This window comes from Dictyostelium discoideum, assembly GCF_000004695.1.
Source record: "Dictyostelium discoideum AX4 chromosome 1 chromosome, whole genome shotgun sequence".
Taxonomy (NCBI): Eukaryota; Evosea; class Eumycetozoa; order Dictyosteliales; family Dictyosteliaceae; genus Dictyostelium; species Dictyostelium discoideum.
The window spans coordinates 925,834-946,569 of NC_007087.3; the positions used below are offsets into that span (position 1 = coordinate 925,834).

The 20,736-nt window shown below is 21.1% G+C and overlaps 8 protein-coding genes and 1 non-coding gene across 9 annotated transcripts in view; 6 read left to right on the top strand and 3 right to left on the bottom strand.

Moving 5' to 3' along the window:
• Positions 1-918: 918 nt before the first annotated feature.
• DDB_G0267828 (hypothetical protein) lies at positions 919-3,572 on the top strand (the record flags this gene model as incomplete). The annotated part of the gene is made up of 2 exons (XM_642245.1): positions 919-3,059; positions 3,230-3,572. 2 exons carry the CDS (start codon positions 919-921, stop codon positions 3,570-3,572), a joined length of 2,484 nt encoding a protein of 827 aa, XP_647337.1.
• Positions 3,573-4,046: 474 nt separating this feature from the next.
• gemA (mitochondrial GTPase) lies at positions 4,047-6,404 on the bottom strand (the record flags this gene model as incomplete). The annotated part of the gene is made up of 5 exons (XM_642246.1): positions 4,047-4,604; positions 4,703-5,000; positions 5,091-5,884; positions 5,989-6,278; positions 6,368-6,404. The coding sequence occupies 5 exons, from the start codon at positions 6,402-6,404 to the stop codon at positions 4,047-4,049; spliced, it is 1,977 nt and encodes a 658-aa protein (XP_647338.1).
• A 426-nt stretch (positions 6,405-6,830) lies between these two features.
• Positions 6,831-8,828, bottom strand: DDB_G0267832 (hypothetical protein; the record flags this gene model as incomplete). Its single annotated transcript, XM_642247.1, has 1 exon — positions 6,831-8,828. The coding sequence occupies one exon, from the start codon at positions 8,826-8,828 to the stop codon at positions 6,831-6,833; it is 1,998 nt and encodes a 665-aa protein (XP_647339.1).
• A 1,390-nt stretch (positions 8,829-10,218) lies between these two features.
• On the top strand, positions 10,219-12,227 carry DDB_G0268358 (cyclophilin-type peptidylprolyl cis-trans isomerase; the record flags this gene model as incomplete). The annotated part of the gene is made up of 3 exons (XM_642248.2): positions 10,219-10,835; positions 11,197-11,937; positions 12,104-12,227. 3 exons carry the CDS (start codon positions 10,219-10,221, stop codon positions 12,225-12,227), a joined length of 1,482 nt encoding a protein of 493 aa, XP_647340.2.
• Positions 12,228-13,255: 1,028 nt separating this feature from the next.
• On the top strand, positions 13,256-14,675 carry DDB_G0267834 (hypothetical protein; the record flags this gene model as incomplete). The annotated part of the gene is made up of 2 exons (XM_642249.1): positions 13,256-14,319; positions 14,387-14,675. 2 exons carry the CDS (start codon positions 13,256-13,258, stop codon positions 14,673-14,675), a joined length of 1,353 nt encoding a protein of 450 aa, XP_647341.1.
• Positions 14,676-15,140: 465 nt separating this feature from the next.
• Positions 15,141-16,957, top strand: DDB_G0267836 (hypothetical protein; the record flags this gene model as incomplete). The annotated part of the gene is made up of 2 exons (XM_642250.1): positions 15,141-16,501; positions 16,624-16,957. 2 exons carry the CDS (start codon positions 15,141-15,143, stop codon positions 16,955-16,957), a joined length of 1,695 nt encoding a protein of 564 aa, XP_647342.1.
• Positions 16,958-17,540: 583 nt separating this feature from the next.
• Positions 17,541-18,878, bottom strand: corA (actin binding protein; the record flags this gene model as incomplete). Its single annotated transcript, XM_642251.1, has 1 exon — positions 17,541-18,878. One exon carries the CDS (start codon positions 18,876-18,878, stop codon positions 17,541-17,543), a length of 1,338 nt encoding a protein of 445 aa, XP_647343.1.
• Positions 18,879-19,972: 1,094 nt separating this feature from the next.
• Positions 19,973-20,736, top strand: part of DDB_G0268528 (hypothetical protein) — a gene marked incomplete at both ends in the record, with an annotated part of 1,800 nt that continues 1,036 nt past the window's right edge. The window contains 2 exons of the mRNA XM_642252.1: positions 19,973-20,047; positions 20,424-20,736. The exon at positions 20,424-20,736 is cut by the window's right edge and continues 284 nt beyond it. Coding sequence (XP_647344.1) covers positions 19,973-20,047; positions 20,424-20,736 — 388 coding nt within the window. The remainder of the gene's footprint in view (positions 20,048-20,423) is intronic.
• On the top strand, positions 20,259-20,340 carry tRNA-Ser-UGA-2. The gene has a single exon. It is a non-coding gene; the product is annotated as a tRNA-Ser (tRNA).

Consider the following 20,736-nt stretch of genomic DNA (forward strand, 5'->3'; position numbering starts at 1 on the left):
ATTTATTTAAAGAATAATTTTATTTATTTGGTTGAGGATTAAAAAAAAATTAAAAAAAAAATTAAAAAAAGGAAAAAAAAAAAAAAAAAAAATTTTTATTGTTTGTTTGTTTTTTTTTTTTGTTTTTAATTTAAAAAATAAAAAAAAAAATAATTGTTTGTAATGAATAATGATGGGGTTAAATTCATTTTTTTGTGTGTATGAAAATGATGGGGGTGAATTAACCCATTTAAAAAAAAAAAAAATAAAAAATAAAAATAAAATAAAAAAAATAAAAGTATAAAAATAAAATAAAAAAAAAAAAACAACAAAACTTGAAATGAAAACAACAAAAAAATTAATAAAACACAAAAAATTAAAATTTTACAAATAATTAAATAATTAAATAATTAAATAAATAAATAAATAAATAAATAAATAAATAAATAATTAAATAAATAAATAAATAAAAAAATTAATAAATAAATAAATAAATAAATATATAAATAAAATAAAAAATTAAAAAAATTTATTATAAAAAAAAAACAAAATAAAAAAAAAATATATATTTATTATAATAAAATATAGATAATTAAAAAAAGCGCATGTTAGAATCTTTTATCGCGCCCAAAAAAAAAAAAAAAAATTAAAATTATTTTTTTTTTTTTTTTTTTTTTTTTGTTTTGGAAAATTATTTTTTTTTTATATTTTCAAAACTTCAAAACAATATATTATAAAACAAATAAAATAAAAAATATATTTATTTATAATTTAATAATAATGAAATTTTAAAAAAAAAAAAACAATAAAGATAAACAAAAAAAAAATAAAAAAGCAAATAATAAAAAAATAATAAACACAAAAAAAGTAATAATAATAATAATAATAATAATAATAATAATAATAATAATAATAATAATATAAATTATTATAAATAAAATGATAAACTTAAGTATTTTACAGATTTACAATATTTCAGGACAAACAGTTTATAAAGTTAATGGAAAATGGATAGAAATAATGTCATTAGAACAATTGAAAGATGTAGTGAATCAATTGAATATTAGAAAGGAAAATGATGATAATGATGATGATAATGATGATAATGATATAATCAATAGCTTTACAAGTCAAAACCAATTATTAGATTATATAATCAAAGAATTGGCAAAGAAAAAAGTAGTTCTTTTGAAACCTTATGAAGCATGCGACTGTTTATTATGTCAGAGTAGACCCAACTCCTTACCCTATATTGATACCTCTCAAAATTGGATAGAAAGAGTTAGAATCATTCTATACTCAATGACAGATCACAGATTGAAATTACATCGTCAACATTTACAACAACAAAAACAAGAAGAAAAAGAATCGTCGTCATCATCGTCATCGTCACAAGCAAAAATAGAATCAGAAGAAAGTATTTTAAATAATGGTATTGCTACCAAAGATATTTATAAGTATATGGAACTTCATAATAGTATATTGGGTTTAGATATACAATATCAAAGTTATTGGAGAAAGTATGTACCAGAGAGAATAAAAAATAGAAAATACTTTGAAAAAGGTATCCTCACTGGTCATTATAAACTAATAAATCCAAACGATAACCCATGGGATTCTAATTATGTATCAGCTGTCCCAATTCCTTCAAATTTTTATATATCACCACCTTTTCAACCTATTGATAGCGATCTTTATGATAATGGGATTTCAAAAAATACAACCTCATCATCATCTACATCTACATCATCAACAAACTCAATACCACCACCATCTTCTTCTTCTTCATCATCGTCCTCTACAAGTAAAAAAATTAAAACAACAAATGAAAATAGTTTTTTATCAGAATCAGTACCATATTTTAATTATAGTGGTCCAAGTAATATTCATCCATCTAAAAACAGTGATAAAATTAATGAATCTAATAATGGTAAAAAACTGTGTGGTGCACTTAGATCAAAAGGTGGTACATGTACAATACCATTTGATAAATGTAGATATCACAATCAAGAAGTAATCAAAAGATTAGAGGAACGTAAAAAACAAAAAGAGGAAAATTCAAATAAATTTGGTTCTGGAAAAAAAAGAAAAAAGTCAAAATACAATAGTGAGAGTGAATCAGAAAGTGATAGTGAGAGAGATAGTGATATTGATTTCGATGACCATCACAATGAGCATAAAAAAAGTAAAATAAAAAATATTTCAAAAGAAAAAAAAAACTTATCATCAAACGAACACTCAGATAATGAAAAAGATGTAAATAGAAATAAAATAATTCAAACTCAATTATTAGATAATAATAATAATAATAATAATAATAAAAATAATAATAATAATAATAATAAAAATAATAATAATGATAATAATAATAATAATAATAATAATAATAATAATAATAATAATAATAATAATAATAATAATAATAATAATAATAATAATAATGGTGACGATGGTGAAAATGATAACAGCAAAAATATTATAAATGATACCAATAAAAATATAAATGGCAATTCCAATGTTACGACATCAAATACAAATACCACAATAAAAGCGTTGTTTCCCTCAAAACCCACTAATTTATCAAAACCTTCTTCATCTTCTTCATCTTCTTCATCTTCTTCATCTTCTTCATCATCATCATCATCATCATCATCATCATCATCATCAACATCATCCTCATCACCATCATCATCAACATCAACATCATCTTCATCACCATCATCATCAACATCAACATCATCATCATCATCATCATCATCATCATCATCATCATCATCATCATCATCATCATCATCATCATCATCATCATCATCTTCTTCTTTACCATCCAAATCAACATCATCACCATCTCTAATACCATCATTATTAGTAAGGATACCTACAAATATTCCTTCGTTATCTCGAATACCAGCAACTACAAACATTCCAAAAACCAATGTTCATACTGGTGGCATATCAAAGAAAAGAGAACTTGGTCTTGCAAAAGATTTTGAAAAGTTTATTTTAAATCAATATAATTTCTTTAGTGTTTTAAATCAATTAGGTGATTTAGAAGAATTAGGTTATAAACTGTCAAAAGAGTATTTGTTATTATTGTTCATTATCATTATTATTATTATAACTCAAAAAAAAAAAGAGAAAATTATTACCACTATGCTATCCATCAATAATTTTCTCTTTTTTTTTAAAAAAAAAAAAAAATATATCCTAATTATATTTCTAATTACAAAATAAAAATAAAAAAAAATAGATACGTCAGGTTTATGTTGTTAAAGATGTTAGTTTCAAATGAGGAAGGTAAAGATGAAGGAGGAATAAAATTAAAAGCTCCAGAAAAGATCCAGAAATTTTGGTTTCTTCATTACCATCAAAAAGAAAAGTATATAGAATTTTGCCGCTTATTAATCATGAACAAACACAACTATCAGGTTTTTGAAGATTGTAAATTGAAAAGTATTATATTTTTTGAAACTCCAACAGATGACCAAAACAATAATAATATTGGTTACGAGAAAACCTACAAATTATATTTGGATATATTTGGTGGGTTTGGTTATAATGGTATTTGGGATCTTCCTATCGAATGTAAATAAATAAAAATAAAATAAAATAAAATTAAATATATGAACCAAAGTAAGAACAAACTTGTTCAAACTCATTTCAAATAAATAATAAAAAAAAAAAAAATAATAAAAAGGTACACTATTAATAAATATTTAAAGAAATTGTTTGTTTTTTTTTTATTTAATATATGTATAAAGTTTAGCAACATTTTGGAAAAAATTTATTTCTTTTTTTATTTATTTTTTATAATTATTAAATTATTAAATTATTAATTATATGTAGATAAAAAGAAAGAATGGATAGTTAACTATGATTATTATTATTATTATTATAATTATTATTATTATTATTATTATTATTATTATTATTATTATTATTATTATTATTATTATTATTATTATTATTATTATTATTATTATTTTATTGATTGTTGGTTGGTTGGTTGGTTGTAGTGGTATTTTATTATTATTATTATATTATTTATTTATTTATTTATTTTATTATTATTTTTTAGCTAAATATTTACTTAAAAGTAAACCAACACCTGCAACACCTGCAGCAATAACAAGATAAGTCAAAATATTACTATTGTTTGAACCATTTGAACCATTAGAATTATCATTGAAGGAGCTGTTTACAATTGTTTCCATCATCTCGTGATAAATGGAATTAGATCTTGAAATTGAAAAATCCTTTGGTGAATAATTTTTATGAGATTTAAAGAATGAATCAATAATTTTTGATGTTGATACATTTGCATTTGTAGTTGTCGTATTGTTATTATTATTATTATTATTATTATTAATATTATTATTATTATTATTTAAATTATTATTATTATTGTTATTATTATTGTTATTATTGTTGTTGTTATTATTATTATTATTTTTAGTTCTTATGAATACGATTGGTATATTTAATTGTTGTTGTTTTAATTGGTTATATATATTTTCAATGAATTTAAATGATTGTTCACTATTACAATCATATAATAAACATACTAAATCACATTTACTCTTTAATTCTGCTGTTGGAATTTTTTCACCCACATATTCACTTAACTAAAAATTAATTATGAGAGAGAGAAAAGAGAGAGTGGGTGTTTAAATATTAATAATAATAATAATAATTAAATTAAAAATAAAAAAATAAAACTTACAATTAAATATTTATTTTTTAAAAGATGACCACAAACTTTGAAATTATCATTACCATTTGTTGCATTATAAAGTGTTGAGAAGGATTTTCCAATAAAAGTATTTAAAAATGTAGTTTTTCCAACTGCTTCAGCACCAAAGACATAACAATTTACAATATTTCTAGTGAATTGATTTGATTTGATATCCAATTCTCTTGAATTTAAAATGCTAATCATATCAATATTATTATTTTCAGTTTGTGATCCAAAATAAGCTAAATATTCCAATGTAACTTTATAATTTTCATATGTTTGTAAACTAAATATTGAAATTAACAAAAAAAAAAAAAAACATGAGGGGTTAATAAATAATAATAATAATAATAATTTTAATGATAAAAATACATACTTCCATAATGATAAAAAACCAGATAAAGTTAAATTTGAATCTTTATCAGTATTGAAATGTTTTTCAAAACCAATTTCCCAAGGTATTTTTGGAGTTGTTGAAAAGAGAGAAACCAAATCGAAACTTGAGAGTACACCATCGGAATCGGAATCATACTTTTCAAAGAGTGATTTAAAGAATTCGTTACCCATTGAACTGAGGATAGTGTTATGATTTGGAGGTACTTGTAAGGTTGGATGAACATATGATTCCAAAAGTACAAGATCATCATCATAATTGAATGATCTTAGTGAGGTCCAAGTATGTTGACAAGGACCTCTCAAAAGGAATAACAAGTTCATATAGAGGAAACCTTTCTCAGTGAAACCATTTGAGTTTACACCATCGGGTATTTTTGATAATACAAATTGTTGAATGTTTTGTATTTCTTCAGAGGTCATAGTTTCATGACCGCATTTAGTTTGAAAATAGTTTATCTCCTCCTCTGATAAGGAACCATCGTTATCGTGATCACAAAGTTTGAAAATTCTCTTTAATGCACGTTCACATCCTTCAGTCATTTTATTCTCTTCCCTATTGTATAGAATACGCTCTGGAAAGAATACTGATGTTTGTGAAGCATATAATAACTCTGGTAAATTTTCCATCGTTTTTGCACTACACTCTAACCATTGAATAGTATTTGAATATGTACTTCTAAAATATTGAATCGTCTCTTCAATTTGAACTTTATTATTCTCATGTTTATCATCAACTAAATCTAATTTATTACCAACAATAATAATTGGTGATTTCTATATAAAAATAATAATTAAAAATCTTAGTTAATATTTATGTGTGTGTGTGTGTGTGTTTTTATTTTATATAAAGTTATATTCCAAAAAAAGTAATATATTACATTTGAACCTCTTAATTGATTAATTAATGGTATCCATTTCATACGAATACTCATAAATGTATCGAAACGATCAACAGAGTAAACTATTACAATTGCATCAGCTGTTCTAATTTCCATATTCATTTGATTCTTTAAATTCTTTCCATCATCAAATGTATCAATGATACGAGTTGAACAAATTTCATTATTAAATTCTGCTGGTATTGTTACTTCTGGTAATGTTTTTTGTGTAATCTCACTAAAACTTTCTGAAATGAATGAATTTATAATTGTTGATTTCCCAACTTGTTCTAATTATTAAAAAAAAAAAAAAAAAAAAAAAAAAAAAAAAGAATTAGTTTTTTTTAACTAAATATTATAATTTTAAATTTATATTTACCATCACCAATTAAAATAACCTTTATGTTATTTTTCATTTTAGATTTTTATTTTCCTTCTTATTTTTTTTTTCTTTTTATAATTGTTTATATTTTTAATTGTTTATTTTATTTTATTTTTATTTTTTTTATAAAATGAATGAAAAAAAAAAAAAAAAAAAAAAAAAAAAATTAAGGTGGGAGCGCTTCCAAAAATTAAAAATTAAAAAAAATAAAAAAAAAATTAAAATTTCCCGCTCTTTTTTTTTTTAAGTTCAAAATAATTAAATTGTTTTGGTTTTATTTAGATATTTTTATCTTTTTTTTTACTTTTACTTTTATTTCTATTTTTATTTTTATTTATATTTTTAAAAAATAGAGTGAAAAAAAAAAAAAAAAAAAAAAAAAAAAGAAAAAAAAATACATATGCAAAATATATACATATATATATATATATATTTATTAATAAATTAAATTAAAAAATTTTTAATTAATTCCAGAGAAATAAAAAATATTTCCATTTGAATTGATATAATTTGTATTATGATTATTATCAGACATTATCATGAGTATTTTAGTTTTCTCTTTAATTTTGACCAAGTCAGTACAATTTGGGAATAGTATAGAGGCACGATTTGAGAGAGCAAATGATTCCTCATATCGTTCCACATAGTTATAGAAACCCAATAGATCAATGATATAATCCAATTTTAACCATCTTTCACAATCCAAAGCTTCTAAATACATGGATTCAGCATTTTGATACTCTTTTTTCAATGTAAACAATTGAGCTATCCTTAACTTTGCATTACAATAGTATGGTGACATTTGAGCGATTGAAAACAGTGACGATAATGAACCTTCAATATCACCCTCACCATTACTCTTTTCATAACGATTCAATAATCCCAAGAATAAATCATAATTATTTTGATGATGATGATGATAAAAATACTTATTATTTGGGTTCCTTCTATTAAATTCTGAAATTTCACTCATTAATTGTTCATTACTACTTAATTGTATTTTTTGATCATTATTATTATTATTATTATTATTATTACTGTTACTATTACTATTACTATTACCACCACTATTTTTATATGGTGAATTTTGACTATATTGATAATTATATTGTTGTTGTTGTTGTTGTTGTTGTTGGTATTGCTGTTGCTGTTGTTGTTGATGTTGTTGTTGTTGGTAGTGTTGCTGTTGTTGATAATGCTGTTGTTGTTGATAATGATGATGATATCCATGTGGATAACCTTGATAACCATATTGACTATTATATTTCGATTGAACTTTTTGTTGACCAAAGTCTGATACCAATATCATCATAAAAAAAAATATTATTACAAGGTTAAATAATAATTTCCACCAACTAAAGTATCTATTATTATTTAAATTATTATTATTATTATTATTATTATTACCACCGTTGCTTCCTCCATTACTATTATTGTTATTATTATTTATATTATCGATATCATTTTTTTCGTTACTATTGTCATTATTACTATAATTGTTATTACTACCATTATTATTATTGCCATTGCTATTAATAATTGTATCACTATTATCACAAGTGCTAATACTTTTAAGTTTATTTTCATTGTTTATGTTACCAAAACTATTAAAATTATTATTATTATTATTATTATTATTATTATTATTATTATTATTATTATTATTATTATTATTATTATTATTATTATTATTATTTATATTGTTACACTGTCGGTTATTATAATTGTAATAGCTATTATTATTACTGCTACTATTAATATTACTATTATTATTATTATTATTATTATTACTATTATTATCATCATCATTATTTACATTTTTACAATTAACATCACTATTTTCATTATTAATTATTTTCTTATTATTATCATTATTATTATTATTATTATTATTATTATTATTATTAAATTCAATATTTTCACTTTCACTAATATTAACTCTATTTATTTTATTATAATTTTCTTTTAAATTATATTCACCACAAATTAAATTAGTTTCTCTATGAATTGTTTCGATTCTTTTAAGAATATCAATACCAGTATTACTACTTCTATTATCATCTAAAGTTTTTATCTTTTTATATAATTGTCTATTAAATACTGTATGCTCTTTTTTAATTAATTGTTGTTCTTCATAATTTTCTTTTTTTAGTTGTTCTGTTTGTAGTTCGCCATTTAAGGTTTTATCATTATTATTATCATCATTACAATTATTATTTTTATTACTATTGATATCAATTAAAGGAACTATATTTTCATTAGAAATATTTTGTTCTTGCATTTCAATTTTATCTAAATTTGTATTATTATAATTATTATTATTATTATTATTATTATTATTATTATTTATGATAGTTTGTTCCTCTTGATAAAATTGATTATTTTGATTTTCAGTATTAATTTCTATATCGTCTCCATTTTGATTATTGGTATTATTAAGGTATTCATCGTTGTTCATTATATTTCGTTATTATTATTATTATTATTATTATTATTATTATTATTATTATTATTATTATTATTATTATTATTATTATTATTATTATTATTATTATTATTATTATTATTATTATTATTATTATTATTATTATTATTATTATTATTATTATTATTATTATTATTATTTTTGTTTTTGTTTTTGTTTTTTTAAAAAAATTTATATTTTTACTATAATATATATATATTTTAATTTAAGAAACAATATTATTATCTTTTTTTTAAAAAAAATTCGAATTTACCATCCGGACCGTTAATTTATTTAAAATGTAATCACTTTTGTGTTGAAAAAATTATATGGACCTATAATATAGTGTGTATACTATAATTGGGGAAAAATGGACTTGATTTTTTTTTTATTTATTTATTTTTTATTTTTTTATTTTTTATTTTTTTCAAATTTTTTTTTTTTTATTTTTTTATTTTTTTTTTTTATGGGTTTACTTATTTTGTTTAATTTTTTATTTTATTTTTATTTTTAATTTTAAAAAATATTAGCCAGAAAAGAGATATACATATATAAATAAATAAATAAATAAATATATAAATATAAATATATATATAAATATTTATTAATACACTTTTTTTTTTTTTTTTTTTTTTTTTTGATTTTTTAAATTTTTAATTTTTTAATTTTTTTGGTTTATTTATTTTTTTTTTTTTTAATTTTTTATTTTTATTTATATTTATATTTTTATTTTGTATCTAATAAGAGTGTGGTTTGAGGAAAGTGTGGTTTTTTTTAAAAAAAAAAAAAAAATAGTAATATTATTATTATAAACAACAGCAACAATAAAAAAATAAAATCATTAATTAACCTAAAACGGTAATAATAACGATATAAAATTAATCAATTAGCATATACATACATATATTTATATTATATTGTTTTTGTAAGTATTTAAAAGTATAAATTTCATCCACATTTTTTTTTTTTTAATAACGATTACAATAATAACAATAACTGATAGAATTCCACCAATTGTTAATGTTTTGATATTTAAATGATATTTAAATGATATTTAAATGGTGATGATGATGGTGATGATAACGATGATAAAATAATAATTTTAATAATATTAATATTAATATTAATAATTAAATTAAAAATTATTTGATATAATAAATTGTATAATTGTATAATTACCTAAAATTAAATAATGATTAAAAAAAAAAAAAAAAAGTTAGAAAGCATTTATAATTTTTTTTTTTTAAAATAGTAAATTAAAAAAAAAATTGAAAAAAAATAAAAAAGGAGATAATCCAAAAAAAAAAAAAGTATTAAGTACAAATATAGAGAAAAAAAAAAAAAAAAAAAAAAAAAGAAAAGAAAAGTAACCAACCTTTAAAATATGTCAGTTTCAGAACCAAATATTAGTGGAAAAGTTATTTTAAAAACTACATTGGGTGATATTGAGATTGAATTGTGGGGTAAGGAAACACCTTTGACAACTAGGAATTTTGTGCAGTTATGTTTGGAGGGGTATTACGACGGTTGCATTTTCCATAGAGTGATTAAAGATTTTATTGCACAAACTGGTGATCCAACAAACACAGGAACCGGTGGCGAATCAGTCTATAAGGAGACCGAGATCCAAGACAACGAAGGTGAGTTAATAAAAAGCACTGCATTTAAAGATGAATTCCACTCAAGATTAAGATTCAATAGACGTGGTATGGTTGGAATGGCATCTTCATCACCGGATCAAAATAAATCGCAATTCTTTTTCACGTTGGCTAAAACTGAAAATCTCACTAAAAAACACACTGTCTTTGGTAGAGTGGCCGGTGATACCTTATTCAATCTTTTAAAAGTTAATGATTTAGAAGTTGATTCTGAAACAGACTTACCTCTATTCCCACCTAAAATCATTTCAACCAATGTTGTCTGGAATCCATTCCCTGATATAATTCCAAGAGTTAAAACTATTATTAAAAAAAAAGTTGAAAAAAAGAAACAAACTAAAAAGTAAATATTATTTATTATTATTATTATTTTTTATATTTATTTCAAAAGAAATTTTATTACTATTTTTATTATTTTTATTATTTTTCTATTAATTAAAAAAAAAAAAAAAATTTAAAAAAAAAAATATGGAAATTTATATGTTTTCCTTTATTTTATTTTTTTTATTTTATTTACTTTTTTTTTTTTTTATTTTTTTTTTTAATAGTAAAATTGGGAAAATAAGAATAATTTGGATACATATAAATAGTAATATAACCCAATTTTTTTTTAAAAAAAAAAGACAATTGTATACTAATAGGATATTTTTTTTTTTTTTTTTTTTTTTTACATTTTTTATTTATTTATTTTTATTTTTTTCTAGAAATTTAAATTTATTATCTTTTGGTGATGAAAAAAATGAAGGGGAATTTGATAATTCAAAAATTATCCTTAATAATATTGGTAATAATAATAATAATAATAATAATAATAATAATAATAATAATAATAATAATAAAAATAATATAAAATTAAATAATATATCAAAAGAAATAAAAAATAGTGGTGGTGATAGTGGTGATAGTGGCGATAGTGGTGGTTATAATTCAGACGATGGTGGTGACAATAATAAAAAACAATTAAAAAACAACCCAGAAATTATGACAGAGGCTGTAATCGAAAAGAATAAAAAAGAAGATGTTGATGAATTAAAGAATCTAAAAAATGAAATAGATTCATCGACTCTATCTAAATTAAATACTACAACATCTACAACATCTACAACTACCACAACCATAACTACAACACCACCAACAGAACAAGTAAAACAAAGTGTAGATAAAAAGAAAAAAATTAAGGGATCCCTACAATTTAAAACTACAACAACACCAACAGTCCCCAAAAAATCAAGATCTATCTCGGAAACTGATGTATGTACATTTTATAATAATAATAATAATAATAATAATAATAATAATAATAATAATAATAATAATAATAATAATAATAATAATAATAAAAATAATAATAATAATAATAATAATAAAAATAATAAAAATAATAATAATGATAATAATAATAATAATAATAATAATAATAATAATATAATTATAAAAGATAATGAGTTATTAATTAATAATTTATTTTTTTGATTTAATTTTCTAATCATTTTTTATTTTTTTTTTTTTTTTTTTTATTTTTTTTTTTATTTTTTTTATTTTCCCTATCTTTTTTTCATTTTATTTTATTAAATTTTAGCTTTTAAATAAATTAAATTCTTTTAAAAATAGTTTAAATAGTAAACCAAGTAATATAAAAAGAAGTGTAGAAGAGAAAGAAGAGGATGAGGAGGATAATGATTGGATGCGTCATTCTTTAAAATTTTCAAAAAAATCTAAATTAGAATACGAGTAATAAATATATCAAATTTGGGTTAATAATTAATTTACCAATTTATCCCCTTTTTTAGTTTTTTCGTTTGTTTTTTTTTTTTTTTTTAAATAATTTTTAAATTAATCTTTATTTATTTGATATTTTTGACAAATCTTCTACACGAATTAAAAAAAATTAATACAAAATAAGATATGAGTGTAATTTAACCTAAATAAATAAAAATTATAATTATATTAAAAAAATTAATTGTTTAATATAAATGAATTCATTTAATTAATAAAAAACAACTATTTTTGACCAAATTTGTAATAAAAAAATATAAAATTATAAATAGTTTGATTTATTAGAATTAATTTATGGATTTTCAGACATTTAATAATATATTGTAATTTTGTAAGTTTTTTTTTTAAAACTTTATTTTTTTATTAACATTTTTTTTATTTTTTTTTTTTTATTTTTTTTTTTTTTTATTTTTTTTTTTTTTGTTTTTTTGGGTACTTTAATGATGGACATACCTTAAAAATGAAAAAAAATAGTTTTCAAAGTTTTTTTTAATATCGTTTATGGTTGGTGATGGGAAAATATCTTATAAATTTTCATTAAAACTGTTTTTTTTTTTTATTTTTTTTTTTTTTTTTTTTTTTAAAAATAGTCCACAGCCATCTTTATTATAAAATCTGTTTTTATTCTAACCAAAATATCGAAAATGAATTTGCATAATTAACCATTTTTTAGATATTTTTTTTTTTTTTTAATCAAAAAAATTTTTTAACTTAATTTTCTTTGTTTTTTTTAATTTTTTTATTTTTAACTATTTTTTTATTATATTTTTTTTTTTTAACTACATAATCAAATGATTATCAGAAATTAAAAAACCAGTCAAAAAAATATATATTTTTTAAAAAATAAAATCGATCCATCACATAATTAAAAATTTAAAATCGATCAAAAAATAAAAAAAAAAAAAATTAAAAATAAAAAATAAAAATTTCAAATCAAAAGAAAAAAAAAAGAAAAAAAAAAAACAAATAATAAAAAAAAAAAAGAAAATGATATCCCCAACAACACCAACATCAACATCTACATCAACATCAACATCAACAAAAACAAAATTATCATTATCATTTTTATCAAATTTTTCAATACCAACAGAACCAATTGGTAGTATACCGAGACCAAAATATTTAATTGAAGCTATTAAAGATTATAATGAACAAAAGATTAATTATGAACAATATTTAACAATTTGTGATAAATCATTGAAAGAAACTGTTGAATCATTTTTAGAGGTAGGTTCAACAGTGATTACAGATGGTGAGCAATATAAACCAAATTTTATAACTTATCCTATATTTGGATCCAATCAAGTTGCAGAGAATTCAAAAGTTGGTTTCATTATTAATTTTCAAGATGGTCATGTACGTCAATTACCAGTGTTAACAGGTAAGAACCTGCCTTTCCGATATAAACAATACGCAAGTGAATATATAACTAGAGTTAAGAAAATGTTTCCAAACGTTCGTATAAAGCAGCCTATTATCTCAGTTTCCGCAATGTCTTTAATCTATCCTTCAAATCCCCAACAACAACAACATCCACAACTTGACAAATATAGTAAACAAGAGTTCCTTAATGATATGTTAAACGAAGTTGAAAAAGAAATTAGGTTATCGTTAATGGCGGGGGCTGATAGCGTGCAAATTGATGCCACAGAGGCTAGACTATCTCTGAAAATCGATCCGTCAGGCTCACTATTAAAGAAATTCATTGATTTAAATAACCAATTATTAATTAGATTTACTGATGAAGAAATTCAAAAAATTGGTATTCACTCCTGTCCTGGTGGCGATAGATCATTTCATAGTGCTGATGTTGACTATTGTAGATTATTAATACCATCATTATTTAAATTACGCTTATCAAGATTTTATTTAGAATTTGCAGCAGAAAAAGAGAAATTGAAAATATTGGAATGTATTGCTAAAAATCTCAGACCAAATATAATCATATTTTTTGGTGTTATTAATGTTTTAAATCCAAGAGTTGAATCACCTGAAGAAGTTAGAGATTCAGTTTTACAAATTGCAAAATATATACCAATTAATCAAATTGGGTAAATAATAATCATTATTTTTTAATTTTTTTATTATTGTTACTAACTTTAAAAAATACATATTTAGGAGTTGTTGTGATTGTGGTTATCAACCATTTACTTCTGAATTATTTTCACGAGATATTGTATTTCAAAAAATTAAAAATAGAATAATTGGTACAAAAATGGCTGAAGATGTTCTCAAACAAGTATTATCAATCGGTGTCAATAATATAAATAATATTTATAATAATAATAATAATAATAATAATAATAATAATAATAATAATAATAATAATAATAATAATAATAATAATAATAATAATAATAATAATAATAATAATAATAATAATAATAATAATAATAAAAATTACTAATTTGGTTTTTTTTTTTTTTATTAAAATCTATTTTTTATATAAAATTTATTCCTTACTTGTTGTTCTTCAAAATAACAAAAAATCCAAAAATGGATGATAAATAATTAAATTCCAAAAAGAATTATTTCATTTTTTTTTTTTTTTTTTTTTTTTTTTTATATTTTATACCATTTTATGTATTTTTGAGTGTTTTATTTTTTTATAATAAATCCATATTAACAATAAACAAAATTAAATAATTGTTTTTTTAAAAAAAAAAAAGGAAATGAAAATTTTCATGAATAAATAAATTAAAAAAAAAATGAAAATATTTTTTTTTTTTAACTCCCATACCAAAAAAAAAAAAAAAGAAAGTATTTTTTTTTTTTTTTTTTTTTTTTTGAACAAAACACCAAATAAATATATAAAAATTATTTAAATTTTTTTTTTAATTTTTTTTAAAGAAAAAAAAAAAACTTCAATTAAATGGATGAACATATTATAAGATTATATGATATTAATGGTAAAGAAGCAATTCAAATTAATGGTAGATGGTTAGATGTTTTAGGATATTCAGAATTAGCAACACAAGCAGATTCATTAGGTATACCACAAGCATTAACACATTGTCCAAAGATACAGATCTATAATAAAGTTTTATCATTAGTTAAAGAAACAAGGGAAGAAAGTGAAGTACCAGTTGATTTAATACCATGTGATTGTTTAATTTGTTTAAAAGGATTACCCAAATCATTTAAATCGGGTGATAGTGGCAGTACAATTCAAATTTGGCAAGAACGTTTAAAGATTATAATGTTTGTAGTCTGTCACCAACAAGAAAAACATGGTAAAGAATTGGAGAAAGAATTACAAGACCGTGGTTTTAAAAAGAATTCAAGTATTAAAAAAATATTGGGTTCAAAGAAATCCTATATACATATAAACGAGATCACCTATTTCCTTGATACTCATTCCTCCATATTAAAAGTAAATTTAGAAGAATCTTGGAAATCCGCTTTAGTTAATGGTAAAGATTTCATCTCTGGTTTCGATAAATTTAATATCAAAGGTTATTGGACACTTGCAAATTTAGAGGATCCTTTTTCACCAACTTATAATTTCGTCTCAAATTCATCTGCAATTTTACCAATTAAAAATAATAATAATAATATTAATAATATAAATAATAGTAATAGTAATAGTGATAATAATAATGATAAAAGTAATAATGATAAAAGTAATAATAATAATAATAATAATAATAATAATAATAATTATAGTATGGTTGTTTATAATAATAGTAATGATAATATTGATAATAATAATAATGATAATAATAATGATAACAATTTAAATTATAATGATCTTAATAATTCACCAACTAAAAAAACATGTGGGGGTATTACAAAGACAGGGAAACCATGTGCAAAAATTGGATTTTGTAGTTTTCACATGATAAGAAAGTTAGATGGTACTTTTGAAATTCCACCATCAATAAATAATAATAATAATAATAATAATAATAATAATAATAATAATAATAATAATAATAATAATAATAATAATAATAATAATAATAATAATAATAAATTAAATATTAATTCTGAAAATAATAAAAATAATAGCGATGAAGATACTGATACTGATAGTGGTAGTGATGAATATGAAAGTGTTGAAAATGAAAAAAATAGAAAAAGGAAAAGAATTAGTTGGAATGGTAGTAGTCCTAATAATAATAAAACTCAAAATTATATTTCACAAACAACATTTAAAGTTAGAGAACTCGAAAAAAGAATTTTAGATAATTTTAATTTTTATAGATTCATTCTTAAATTTGAACAATATGGGTAATTAATTATAATTTATAGATTATTTATTATTTATTATTATATAAATAATTTATTAAAAAATTTTTTTTTTTTTTTTTTTTTTTTTTTTTTTTTTTTTAATACAATATTAAAAACTTTAGATATCGTTTACCACGTGAATTTGTTAGATTCATTGCATTAAAAGTAATTTGTGATGAAACTGGTGAAAATCATGAATCAACAATTTTACAACCTCCGAAATTGATTGAAGAATTTTGGATTCAAATCATTTTAACAAGTTTGGAATATAATAGATTATTAAAGATTATAAATGTTGAAAAGATAAGATATGATCCAGATCTTTTATTAGACGAACCTCCAATTCAGAGAAAACGATATGAAAAAACCCTCCAATTGTATAAAAAGTATTTTAGATTTGATAAATTTGATTCAGAAATTTGGAAAGAAAACTATCTTTTAGAAAGTAATGATTAGTTATTTAATAATTTATTAAAAAAAAAAAATAATAATAAAAAATTAAAAAAAAAAAAAAAAGAAACAATTATTTAAACCTTTTTTTTTTTTTTATTTCAAGTTGTAAAAAAAATAAAAACATTAAAATACATTTAATGAACTTAATCATTAGAATTAATGAATTCAATTGTTTTCATATTTTTTTTTTTTATTATTATCATTTACCCAGAATGGGTATTGATTCATTAACAAAGTATCAATATTCAAATGTTCAAGTAATGGTCAAGGTTCAATTGTCTAATATATATTATTGATTTTTCATGCTATTAAATTAATTGTTGCATGTTTTATTTCATTAAAATTAAAGTTGTAGATGAATTTAATGAATCAAAAAACAATTGCATAAAGTGTTTATATCATTACTTTTTGTTTATTCATTGTTATTCCATTAATAAATTAATTTTTGTTGATATATAAAATAAAAAAAACTTTATTTTTTTTTATTTTTTTTTTTAGTTTACATTAAATTTTCTTACAGTAAAATATTTTTTATTATTATTTTTTTTTTTTTTTTTAATACAATTTAAGAATGAAAATTATTAATTTAGTTGGTGAGTTCTTTGATTTTGGCATCCTTTTTAACGATTTCAGATTCTAAGTAAGCAACACGAATCTTTAATTTTTCGTATTCTTCACGGAGTTCTTTTTCATTCTTTGGACCTTCTTGAACTTGAACGACTGGTTTGAATTCAACAGCTGAAGCTTTTTTGACAAAACCACCAGCTAAACTAACAGTCTTTGGTTCAGCATTGGTACCTGAAACCCATTGTTCGGCAGTGAGTGATGGTTCACCAGCGTAGGTATCTGGGTAGATATCGTCTTGGAAGATATCAGATTTTCTTGGTACACGGAATGAGATTGGTTCAACGGTGAATGGAGTAACTTTGAGACCTCTAGCGATTTCACATTCAGAGGTGTTGAGACATCTCTTTGGTAAGAAGCAAAGACCTCTTTGTGGGGTGGCAGATTTGAATTCACTTAAGAAATGAATGTATGGTGATTCATCGACCAATTCGTAGTATCTGATGTTACCATCACCTTTACCAGCAAGGTATAAAATTGAATTGTCAGCATCATAGAATGGCATTAAGAGACCAGAGGCAGAATCGACGACTTGAGCAGAGAGTGGGGTGGTGAAAGCACGTGGATCATAAATGTGGAGTTCTCTTTCAGAGGTCTTTGAGAAACCAACGGTGATAACCTTATCTTTGGCAAAGATGGCTCTGCTGTTTTTGACACCTTGGTGACAAACGACTTCGTTGACGATAGAGTTTGTTCTTGGATCGAAAACACGAGCTTTCTTATCTTTACAGGTGGTAACGATTTGGCTACCATTGTGATTCCATTCGCATGAAGTGATCATATCAGAGTGACCTTCAACAGTGGTTAAATTCTTACCTTGTTCAACATCCCAAGTTTTAACTAAGAAATCACCAGATGAGGTAACGGCAACATTATCAGCAACTGGATTGAATGAGATGGTACCAACCTTTCTCTTGTGACCAGATAAAGTTTGGAGTGGGGTTGAGATTGAGTCGGTTAAACCACCTTCTGGGATACCCCAAATACAAATGTTACAATCTTCAGAAACTGAACCAACGAGGTTTTCATTGAATGGGTGGAAAGCAATATCTAAAACTGCACTCTTATGACCATTGAATAATGGAACTGATGTGGTTTTACCTGAAGCCTCATGTGGAATAACAGCGAATGAACCACCACCTGCAGCATCCCAAATAACACCAAAGTATCTAGTGTTGGCTGCAACGTAATTACTATCCCATGCTGATTTGGTAACTTTTAAGTTTTGATAGCACTCTTCTTTTTTTGGTTGTGCTGCAAAAACATGACGATATTTACTACTACGGACTACTTTAGACATCTAATTTAATTTTAATTTTTAAAATAATGATAATAATAATAAAAAAAAAAAAAAATTAGAATTTAATTTTAATTTTTAAAAATTTTCAATTTTAAGTGGTTGATTAATTAAATTGATTTGATTTGATTAAAATTAATTCTTTATTATAATAATAATAATAAAAATAATATATGATTTTTAATTGTATATATTTAAAAAAAAAAAAAAAAAAATATGTATTATTTCATTGTGATTATTAATGATTTATCATATTTTTTTTATTTTTTTTATTTTTTTTATTTTTATATTGTTGATGTTCATCTTAAATTAATTGAAATTTTTGTAAACAAAAATAAAATAAAAAAAAACCATATAGTCCAAAATTTTAAGTTTTATTATTATTTTGAAATATTTTATTTTTTTATTTTTTATTTTATTTTATTTTCCTACTTTAATTTTTTGTGTGTGATTTTTACCTTTGAATTTTATAATATTATTATGACAATAATGATAAAAAAAAAAAATTTGATTTTTATAATGAAAAAAATAAAAATAAAAATAAAAAAAAAAAAAAGAAAAAAAAAATCCAAAAAAAAAAAAAAGTGGGTAACCCATCACAATTAACGATCATTTAAAAGAAAAGTTTGGGTGATAAATTTCTTTTTTCTAAAATTTTTTTTTTTTTATTTTTATTTTTTTTTTTTTTTATTACCAATAATTTAATTATAAAGTTCTTAAAAAAAAAAAGAAAAATATATTTTTAGTAATAATTTTTTAAAATAAATAAAAAAAAAAAAAAAAAAAAAAAAAAAAAAAAAAAGATTTATTGGTATGTTATAACTCTCTTTTGTTTATTTTTTATTTTAATTTTTTTTTATTTTTTTTTTTTTATTTTTTTTTTTGTTTGTATGTTAATCCAAAGCAGATTCATCTCTTCATAATTTTTTTTTTTTTTTTCATATGAAATGGCTTTACTTTTTTTCATAAAATATTTTTTTTTTTTTTTAAAAAATTTTTGTTTTTTTTTTTATAAAATTAGATCATTTGGAAATTCAACGAAAATTTCTATAAACCTAAAAATAATCCAACAAAGATGGCTATATTTTTTAAATTTTATGTTGGCGGTAATTAAAAATATTCTTTATTCATTACACAAACATAGGGAATATTCAGACCTTTTCAAAACATCTGTAATTTTATTCTCTTTTCCAATTTCTCAATCATTATATTTATTTCAATAGGATGTAAGTCATTTTTATTATTGAGTTTATCTTCACTTTTTTTTTTTTTAATATTTCTTATTTTTTAATGGAAATTTTAAAAAATACACTTTTTTCTTTTTTTAATGGAAATTTTAGAATAACGGATAAAATTTTTTGAGTTAAACAAATTTTCATCAAAGACATCGTAGCGAAGTGGTCTAACGCGTTTGACTTGAAATCAAATCTCCTAGGAGGCGCAGGTTCGAACCCTGCCGATGTCGATATTTTATTTGCACTGCTAAATTCCCGAACTTCGGATGTTTGAAACTTGGGTCCCAACCAAAATAGTTTTATCCATATAAAGAGCACAGTACTGCTCAGCAACATCATCATCGTTAAACAAAGAGAAAACAGTAATGATAGCAATAGGAGATTACCATTCCAAGAGAGTACAGTCCCAGAAAGATATCTTGGCCTCAATTTCACCAAAACAGGTTTAAATTCAAAATACAACACTTTAATCCAAGAAATGAAAAACAATCTAATCAAATGGAAATCACAAGCAATAACGATGAAGGCAAAGATGACAATTCTCAAAACATACGTTCTATCCAAATTAACATACCATCAATACATGGATAATCTAAATGAAGAACAAATTGAGGAAATCAATAACA